The sequence below is a fragment of the Citrus clementina genome, unplaced genomic scaffold (genome assembly GCF_000493195.1).
Source record: "Citrus clementina cultivar Clemenules unplaced genomic scaffold, Citrus_clementina_v1.0 scaffold_2, whole genome shotgun sequence".
NCBI classification, from domain to species: domain Eukaryota; kingdom Viridiplantae; phylum Streptophyta; class Magnoliopsida; order Sapindales; family Rutaceae; genus Citrus; species Citrus x clementina.
Genome location: NW_006262688.1, coordinates 7,880,497 through 7,891,011, shown reverse-complemented (window position 1 = coordinate 7,891,011; position 10,515 = coordinate 7,880,497). Strand labels below are relative to the sequence as shown.

Here is a 10,515-nt window from a genome sequence, read left to right as displayed (position 1 = left end):
GCTGATCTCCTTGGTTGTCTATCAAATAATTTGAGAAATTTAATAAAAAAGTTAAATGATGAGCTTACTGCTTACAAATTAAAATAAGAAAAATATATCATATTATTAATTTTGTATTCACACCAAAATCTATATTTTTTATTTTTAATATTTAAATTTCCATTTATATGATTTATTTAATTAATAATAAATATAAATAAAAATCTATTTAAAAATAAGGATAATATTATAAAATTCTGGTGTCTAGGGTTTTAATTATCAGGAAAACTTAAATTGTAAAGAATAAATGATATATATTAATTTCAATATGAGAGAAATGACAATCTCTCCTTTTACTAATCGCTTATTGCTATGCGTCGTTCTACTAATTATGAAATTGTTCATGTACACATGAAAAAATCTAATGGAAAGGCAGCAGTAATTCTGGAGCATCCTAAAGTACTCTCTTAGCTGGGAGAAGAAAAGCTAACAAAATACTCAATGTGACTTTTCTTTTGCGCTGTCCAAGAGGCGCACAAGGCTTGTTTGCTTCATCGTGAATCACTTGGAAAAGACCGTACGGATGGGATACCACCTCCGACATGCCCATATGCGAATGCAGATGACTCAAAATGGATCGCCCGTTGAGGATGCACTATGTACCCGAACCAGCAAGAACCCCTTGGATACTCGAATTTCATCCTAAGATTGATGAAAAGCCCGTACCTGGTATGGGAAATGAATTGTCTATCTCGGCAAATCATGGGTCTAAAAGTACTCATAGATGCCCTTAGGAGAATTTCACTGTAGAAGATTAAGTCGAACTCATCACAAGTAAGCTTTTTCTCATCCCTTCACTACACTTTGAGAGATAATTTTTTGGTTTCTTAGAAAGTCTTCTTCATTTATATTACACTGACTTGAGTGTTGGAATGTTGATGCGGATAACCCCACACCAATTGATCTCCATTTAAAACTCTTTTTGAAATCAACCAGAGAAATCATCCCTAAGATATGGGACAGCAAAACATAAACAAAAACACATACTTATTACAATATTTTTGCCGTGTTTTTTAACGACCGCATCCTAAATCTTAGAAAAATAATATGTGGCCCGAAATTTCGTTAAACTGAAATACCGAATTTTTTTGTCGGGTTGATGGCTGGGCAATGGACCATCTCCCAATTGGTAGGCCATAGGCATCTCCCAATTTTAGTTTGTTTTTAACTAAAAACTTTAATTTCTGTAGTTTCGGCGGACCAAATCTCAGCCACCTATCAAAAGTTGCAAATCTTAATATATTGGCTAGACAGTACTTACTATTCTTTTACGGGTAATAATACAACTCCCGCTTTATATTGAATAGGCAGTACTATTCCTTTCTGTGTACAAAAACAAAGACCTCTTTACATTTACTTAGATTGCTAGATTTCATTTTCAAGTAAACCAATTAAACCTGTCTCCTTCACTATAAATGGAGCAGATGAACGAGCTTGAGATTGCTATATCAAAAGCGGAGTTGCTCCTCAGACTCGGTAACTGGAGCACTCATTGCTCAGCTTTCGATTGTGGTGATCAAGAACAGCTTGAATTTGTAAGATTAGAAACAATGACTAAAAACTTAGCCATGTCACGAGCTCAAACTCAACAAAAAGATTTCAAGACTGCATTAATGGAGGTGGAACTGCAGGTTTCCATTCATCTCGCAAAGTTATTGGAGCCCACAATTGATCCAGCGCTTGCCTGCACGACAGCATTAAGTGTTGATGGAGAAGATGGCATTGTTTGTGGGGTTTGCCAAGAAGAGATGGAGAAAGAACACGAAGCGAGAGCTATTATGGAGTGCATGCATTTGTTTCATGATTCTTGTATTTTGAAATGGCTCAAGATAAACAATACTTGTCCTTTGTGCAGAGCCACATGCAAGCCGAAGAAGTTGCACTTTCAGGAGATCAAGATATAGCAAGCTAGCTATCTAGGTTTCTTTTTTTACGTGATTTTGTTGTACCTCTGCCCTCTTCTCGATATTTTATAAACATTTCCTTTTCTTACCAATTGGACTTGACTATTTAGTTGCGTTTTACTTAAAATATGCAAATCTTTACATCCTTTCTTTATAAAGATTGTGCAATCTAAGGATTGATTAATGTTGTTGTTCTCGATTGAGTTCTTTTTTCAGTAAAACCATGGCCGCCAGGTAGTCCTAGGAGTAGTGGTATGTTTACTGAAGGTTATATTCAATTAGGGTATAGTTTTATGCGTTTTCTATTGATTAATTTGTAAAAGTCATAGGTTAATAATTATTAATTAGTAATAAAATTAACAAACTAACACCATACATATAAAAGTAAATGATGGTGGCATATCAATAAGTATTCCTATTAAATAAGCACATCGTTATTGTATTTTTTAAGTATTAATTTGGATAATTAATATTTTTCTAAGGGTGCGTTTAGGATTGAGGTTGGGCAGCTGTAACTTCCAAGTTACAACATTAAAGTATTTAGTAAACATTAACTGTTGTATCTTGAAAGTTATGTTGATGTAGTTTTTTACTTGGATCATGAAAAATCTTGTATATCTTTAATAATTTTATCAAAATTATTATTTAAAATTTATATTTACTACATATTATTAAATTTTGTTTCATAATTTTAACTTTTTTTTACAGCTATTATAACTTAAAAAATATAACAACTCAATTCAAAATACATCCTAAATGTTTGGATAATTGATCTTTTATGTATTTTCATTAATTCAGTGCGCCCGATCAACAGGTCAAGCAAACGAACTATATTATTTAATAGTTAAAAATAAATTCTTTTTCTGACTATGACTAAACGACATAGTGAGAATCAATCAATCTCATTCGTTAGTTTTTGCAGTAAGACATGAAAATTGTGCTTGATTGCTACGTGTCATCCCAACCTAACCATGGAATGGATTCTTCAAGCAGTGTTGTGACGTGGCAACGGTCCAGCCATTGGCTTTATATTTATACTACTTTAATTTATTATTATTTATTACAAAAAAATATATGAGCCGTGATCTATTTCACTTTTACCGAAAGTTTAATACTGAATATACATAAGAAGATTGAACATTCAATCTCATTTGCAAGAGTACTTTGAAAATTAATACTGATTCACGTAAGACTTGTGAAGTGTATAATAAATCACTTATCGGCTAACTTTCTTTAGTTTATTCTGATGTCGCAGGGTTAAAATGGTCATTTATTAATTTTAAAAAAGAAAAATCAAATAACTACTTGACTCTTAGTTAATTCAAATAATCAACAGAGCAACAACAAACTATTTTTTTAGGTAATCATTTATCACCAGATTTAGATTTCCAATGATAAAGTAAATTTATTGCAAAGATCTTCTTAGCTGTTATGTTTGAAATTTTGCAGATTTGTTGCTTGAAAACTTGGATCTTTAAAGAAAATTATATTGTCAATACAAAAAAAAACCTAAATCTACCATAAATCTAGAGTCTTCATTGGCATTAAGGTCTATTAAAGTGTTTAATAAAAATTTATTACTGAAGTTTGAAAGTTAATATGATTAAATATGACACTTGCAATGGTGGTGGGGATTAAGATTTATAATAAATAAATAAATTAATTAATTAATGTGTAGCACTCAAAGCAAAAGCAATGACGAGCCAATAAGGGTTAAGTTACCACCTCGGGTCAGATGACAATCAAAATGATAATGGTCCCCTTAAGTTACAGTCCATGTAAAAAGCTTTCGATCCCACTATCATCTTACTAATTTTAACATCATTTGCCACTTGGACTTGTAGTCCAATGGTGAATCATTACCCTTGAAGTCAAATATGATTATGAAGACAATGGTTTGAGTCTCTACGGACTCAAACTCTCTCAATTAATTATAATTGTGTGGAGATTGTTTGTAACGTTTTTCTTCCTTGCGAAATACGAGTGGAATAGAAACATCCCTCCCCGGGAGAGGTATTTGGCGGGCGTGTACTTTATAGAATAAAAATGTAATAATATAAGTTCCAGATATATATTTGATTGTAAATATCAGTGCAATGATATGTTGTCATTTACAAATATCTGTGTAATAAGTAACTTGATGCTTAATTAGTTCAAAAAATAAAAAATAAAATTTAACACCATTTTGCATGGCTGTAAGTTACTTTGAAACTTGAAAATCGCGTAACAAAACCCAAATGATAAAAGTCACAACTGGAAGGTTGGGTATCAAGACAATCACATATGAAAAAATACCTCTGTTCACAAAGATTCCCACGGTTGCAAAATATGAGAAATGATATAAAAGTGTGCTAATGGTGACACAATGAAAATGAAAATAACAATAAAATTGTGTGGTGTTATGGTGTTATTGAGTTACTAGAAAATAATAGTAGTAATTTTTTTACTTAACACCTCAACACCATATAATTTAATAGTTTTTCTGTCGTCATTGCGTTAAATTCTTCGGTTCAAATATCAGTAATCGCAAAAATACGGCTTAGGAAACCTCTATTCTTCTTAATTCTTCGGTTACGCTAGATGAAAGGTTCCATTCTCTAGGGTGAAAGCAGTGCCCAAGGCCATTCAAGCCATGACATTAGGCCTCATTGGCTGGCCTGTCTTTTGACAAAAAAGTTTATTAATCTTGGTCCCGAGTTACTGGCCCCCTCTTTAACCCTTTTCTTGTTTACAACGTGAAAACTCAACATTCAAACTTCCCGTAACAACATTTTCTTTGCATAGACATGAAGGTCAACATTCACGAACATTTCTTATAATTCAAGAATATAACCATACTTCCAAAAAAAATAAAAAATTAAATAACCGAAGTCGATCATCCTACCAGTGCCAACTAGAGATGAGATCTCTATTCCCATACCTACTCCTACTAAAATTTAGAGAGTATCTCTACCGCCCATGTTTAAGTAAGTGATTTATTATGAGCCTCCTTGAAGACTCCAAATGATGCCCTCAATAACTGTAAATCATGCATCTCTAGTCACAACAGTTCTGGTGAAATTTTTAACAGAGCATAGCAAAGAGACAATCACAAAAATGTGCAGAGCAGAGCCATCACGTTGCTCAATTCTTATGGCCACCACCATGAATTCTGCTTGCGGCAGAAAGATAGAATTTGCAAGTAAGATGAGGTTCGCATAATGAATATAGCAGACCTTTCTCTCTTTATTCTTTTTCTATCTTGATTAATCCAGCTCTCTTCAGCGTCGAAAAAGTGCTTTAGAAACTTGAGAACTATTACACGATGCAAAAATGTATCCTACCCTCAGCTTCCACACTGTTCTTATAACGACACCCTAAGAAGGATGGCAACTGCTGCACAATCCAAGAAAATTTAAGACCAATGAAGAACAAGAGTTTATAGAAATTAAAATATAATGTGTCCTCAAAAGTTATAATTAGAAGGGTAGGATGGTAAAACATTATAATCTTCAAATTCAGCCATTTTAATTTTGTGATTTAAGAATAACTATGATATGAGGTAGTAATAGTTATTTCTTATATTTTAACACAAATCATGATAAGATTAGATCATTAAATAAATGTGCTTTTAATGACTGAGATGATCTGACAAGCCTTGATTAATGCAGATTGAGAATAATACATGACAAATATAAATAATCTCCAGGGGTGAGGTAGTAATATAATGGCCCATAAGTTGAGTCATCATTTATGGAAAATAAATAAATAACAATAAAATAGAAAATGATTTATTCTCATATTAGATAAGGGATTGAATTCTGATATAACATACTTTTAGCTTGCAGCTTGGCATGATTTTAGTTGTTTCCACAACTCTTCAAGTTCTGGTAGAGCCATGTGGTATGAGGCTATTGCTGGAGGTTTAATGCCTAGTTTGAGCTCTATCTTTCAGTTACTACCAAGCAAAAGACAGTCTCCAATACTAGTTCTCATGATCATCCAATATTGTTAAGACATGGAAAGTGTGATAAACAAAGTAATCATGTAATCCAAAATTTAGAAATAACCCCTCATACGTTTACCTAAATTGTTAGACATATGTAGTTAAGTCTCCTTTAGTTCATTTTAAAGCAGCTTAGCATTAATTAATGAGATTAAACTCCCTAGTTAACTATTCTTCAAACCAAATTACCCTTAGCAAGTGTATATGTGCAAACCTCACTGATTCAAGTTATAAACTTGATTGAAATCACAACATTATCTGTGCGTAAAGTTGTCTCACCATCACCATAAGGATAACATGCACTAAGATTGGCCCCAGTATAACGATTCGAACGCCTTTCTTATATACTCCCCATGCTTGTATCACCAAAGCATAAACAGAAGGGTAAGGAAAACGAGACTCCAACAGTTTAAGCTCAAAATATTACGTTGATTGAAAAGAAACATGTGAATAATGAATATCTAACCGTCAGTATACATCTGGCATGGAGTAAAATGAACTAAGCACGTTCAAATGGCTGCAACGGAAACTGATTAGAATGCATCATCTGGAACAAATCCCCTTTGTAGCATTTCATCATGGAAACGAAATGCCTCCTTTAAGTTGTTTTGGCTGACATGTCCATTTATCAATGTCGTGTAAGTGGACCTATCAGGATTTAAACGTTTCTCAATCATTCTCCGAAGTATCAGCTCAGAGTCATGCATTCTTCCTTGTCTACAAAACCCAGTCAGAATAACATTATATGTGATAACATCAGGAACAAGCCCTTGATTTTCCATCTTGCTAACCAAAGCAAATGCTTTATCCATATTCTCTTCTCTAACAAAGCCATTAATAAGAGTGTTGTATGATATGCTATCAGGATCAACCCCTTCAGAAACCATCTTACTCAAAAATTCATCTGCTTTTGATGCATCACCAGAACGGCAATATCCCTTTATAATGGTATTACAAGAAACAAGAGTAGGCTTAATACCTTTACCAACCATCTCATACCACAACCTGAATGCCTCAGTAACATGACCCATACTGCAATATCCATTTATTAGAATTCCATACGATATGTAGTTGGGGGAAATTTTTCGAGATATCATATCAGCCCATAACTTGTTTGCTTTCTCCATTTCACCAACCTTGCAAAACCCATCAATCAATGTGTTGTACGTCACAATATCTGGCTTAATACTCTTTTGTGTCATAATATCAAACAGGTTTAGTGCTTTATTCATATTTCCATCCTTACAATGTCCATGAATAAGAGTGGTGAAAGTATAAAAATCAGGAAACACACCCCTTTCCAACATCTCATTAAACAGATCATCTGCTTCAGTGAGCATTTTTGCCCTGCAGAGACCATTCAAAATTGAATTGTATGTAACCACATCCATAACACAACCCTTCTCCAGCATTTCATCACGCATCTTCAGTGCCTCCAACACAAAACCATTTCTACAATACCCATTGATAATAATAGTGTAAAGCACGTTATCTGGAACCAATCCTGCACTCTTCATTTCTCTGAAGTACATTAATGCTCTATCAAGCTGTCCATTTCTCGAGAATATTCCAATCAATGTGCTAAAGCTAACTATATCTGGAGCAACACCCCGTCTGGACATTTCGCAGAAAATTTCTTCAGCTTCCGACATATTTTCTTTTCTACAGCTCTCAACCAGCAGAGTATTGTAAGTGGCCGTATCTGGGCTTAAACCCATTTGCAACATCTCATCCAAAACTTCTTTCGCTCTATCACATCTTCCCTTCTTGCATAAACCATTTATAAGGGAATTATATGTAAAAACACCTGGTTTCAGCCCCTTACCCGACATTGAGTTCATCAACTGAAAAGCTTCTTCCAAAAACCCTTCACGGCAATATGCATTGATTAGCGTATTATACGTCACAGTGTCTGGATAAACCCCTTTCTGTTCCATTTCGCATAAGAACATCTTAGCACTATCAATTTTATGATCTTTACATAATGCATTAACCATAATATTTAATGTATAAACATTCAATTCAATCCCACTTCTAACAACCTCTGCATAAACTTCCCGTGCCAAATCAACCCAACCAATCTTCACCAAACCTCCAAGAAGACTGTTACAAGCATTGATAGAAAAACAAATCCCTTTATTTCTCAGCAAACGAAACACCTCGGATCCTTCTCTCAACTTTCTAGCCTGCACATAAGTTCTAATTACTAAATCAAAAATCAAACTATTGGACCCGCAAGGACTATATGTAGAGACAAAGGAATCAACAATTTCTAATCGCGAAACGCCACTTTTTCTAACCATTCTAAGAATCAAAGCTTGTGCATCTGATATCCTCCTACCACGAACCAAAAAGTGAATCATAGCACTTAAGGACATTGATGAATGCTTAACATTTGGAAAATTTAATGCAATAAAATCAATAAATCTCTGACCCACTTGTAAATTATCACGCAAACGATACAAAACCTCAACGATAATCACTGAGTTCAAGCGAAACTGATAGCTGCGCAAAGAATTCACATTACCCTGCTTTAAATTCAATAAGATTTTCTCAACCAAAAGAGAATCCGACACTGACCCAGATGATGAAACTTGCTCTTGATTCGAATTCAGAGAGGCTTCGGTAGAACCAGAGTTAGGGTTTATTAGAGTGTGAAGAGATGCTGCTGCGCGGGATTTAACGACTCTGAGAGTGAAATTTTGAAAAGGTAGCCGTTGAATTTTTGGCATTTTTGGGGTTGGGGAGTGGGGGGGGGGGGGGGGAGGATTTGGGAGATAGAAATGAAACGGAGACGTTTTTAAGATTCTTTTAAAGTTTATGGCACTGACTCAGTGAAGAAAGAAACCACGAAGAGACCCAGAGAAGCGAAGGACGGAATGAGGAGGTGGGAAAATGTCAGGACGAGTGAAATTTGAGTATCTACAAAAGGATGTGAAATAAGATTTTATTAGTATTTAAAATTTTAAAAGATATTTTAATTAAGATTTTTAAATAAAAAATAATTATTTTTCTTTAATTTTATAGAGTTATTTTCTCACGTTTTAATTTATAATTTATAATTTATTATTTTAAAGAGAGGAAGAAATAATTTAATTATCATTTTTTTGAAAAAATATTAATTTGATTAAAATAATATTAATTTATTTTATTTAAATAGTCTTTTTAAATAATAATATATTTTTTTACCTTTTGTTTCACATAAGGAAGTAAGTAGATATTTGAAAACCAAAATTAATAGAGTTTTTTTGAAATACTTTTACGAATATGTTTTTCAATAAAAATACTAAAATACCCTTAATTAAAAATTGGGCGGGTGATTCTAGCAAGTAGCAAAAAGTGTAGGGAGTGATTTAATTGACTAATAATATAAGCGTAAATTCTTGTATAAATTTATTTTATACAAATTGACGTGTCATAATAAAATTATTTGAATTAAATATTACTTGGTCCACATGATCTATTTTTATTATTTTATATTTTAATTAAACTAAAAAATTAATACAAAATCAGTTTGTATAATATAAGTTTGTATAAAAATTTATGGCCGTATCATCACTCGATTTAATTTGATACAAACCAATATTGAGAATTACATAATTGGAAAGATAATTAATATCAATATCATTATACTTCAACGTAATACGGTGTTATAAAGAGTGACAAATGTAATCTTTACTCTCTTTCTCTTTATTTTTAACTCTCTTGTATTGAAAATAAGAGATTTGAGTTCAAAACCCACTGATGTGGGAGGCTAGCAAATAAAAATATAAAATGAGAGAATCCTAATTAAAAGATGATTATACACACACACCTATATATAAAATTCTACTCATATTCTTCAACAACATTATGGATTGAAATATTAAGATTTCTAACATTATTAATTATTAATTTTCTTTATTATAATTTAATAGTAGTACTAAGGATCTTGACATTTGAGTCATTACTGATGTAACATTCTTCTATTAGATGATAGGATAAAGTAATAGATAATTTTACATTCATCATCCAATAGATAAGTGATATATAATATTGAGATTCAAATTATGATTAAAATAATAGAATCCGAATTATAATTCATAATTTAAACCCCATTTCAACGAGATTTATTCATTCTAACGTTCTCCCAATAACACAAACTTTTTGTTTGGAATGATGATAATGAAAACAACTAAAAGCTTACTCTTGTAGCCAACAGAGACTTGAACTCTGACTTCAAAAACGGGCCTTAACGGGCTTAAAGGATAACAACGGATCTTAAACGGGCTTAAAGTGTAACAACGAATGGGCCTTGCGAGACAAGATTTTTTTATGCTGACTTGTCAACAAGCGATTGGACATAAGGCGTCACAAGGACGTGGCTTTGTCAAGCACAACCAAACACGTCAACAACTTAATTACTGGATGCGGTGCATTTTCATTCGAGATACATTCGGTATCAAACTCCATGACAGCCCCACTCATATATATCTCCCGCAGAGCCAATAAAATCCCGCCACGTATAAAATCAATGCTACCAATTCCAGTCCACGTTGACCGGCTCAGTAAACCCATTTCCCAGTGGGCAGTCACTATTTTTACGTG

At 33.1% G+C, this 10,515-nt stretch overlaps 2 protein-coding genes across 2 annotated transcripts; one reads left to right on the top strand and one right to left on the bottom strand.

Annotated features, from left to right (window-relative positions):
- The first annotated feature begins 1,454 nt into the window (after positions 1-1,454).
- LOC112100735 (E3 ubiquitin-protein ligase RNF181-like) lies at positions 1,455-1,943 on the top strand. The gene has a single exon (XM_024190050.1). The coding sequence runs from the start codon at positions 1,455-1,457 to the stop codon at positions 1,941-1,943; it is 489 nt and encodes a 162-aa protein (XP_024045818.1).
- Positions 1,944-4,815: 2,872 nt separating this feature from the next.
- Positions 4,816-8,670, bottom strand: LOC18050778 (pentatricopeptide repeat-containing protein At5g01110). Its single transcript, XM_006446212.2, has 2 exons — positions 6,208-8,670; positions 4,816-5,318 (listed from the first exon to the last, which is right to left on the bottom strand). The coding sequence occupies exon 1, from the start codon at positions 8,658-8,660 to the stop codon at positions 6,462-6,464; it is 2,199 nt and encodes a 732-aa protein (XP_006446275.1). The 5' UTR covers positions 8,661-8,670; the 3' UTR covers positions 4,816-5,318; positions 6,208-6,461.
- Positions 8,671-10,515: the final 1,845 nt, after the last annotated feature.

Excerpts from the sequence above, each read along its gene's own strand:
- LOC18050778 (XM_006446212.2), bottom strand. The coding sequence starts at position 8,660 with ATGCCAAAAATTCAACGGCTACCTTTTCAAAATTTCACTCTCAGAGTC.
- LOC112100735 (XM_024190050.1), top strand. The coding sequence starts at position 1,455 with ATGGAGCAGATGAACGAGCTTGAGATTGCTATATCAAAAGCGGAGTTG.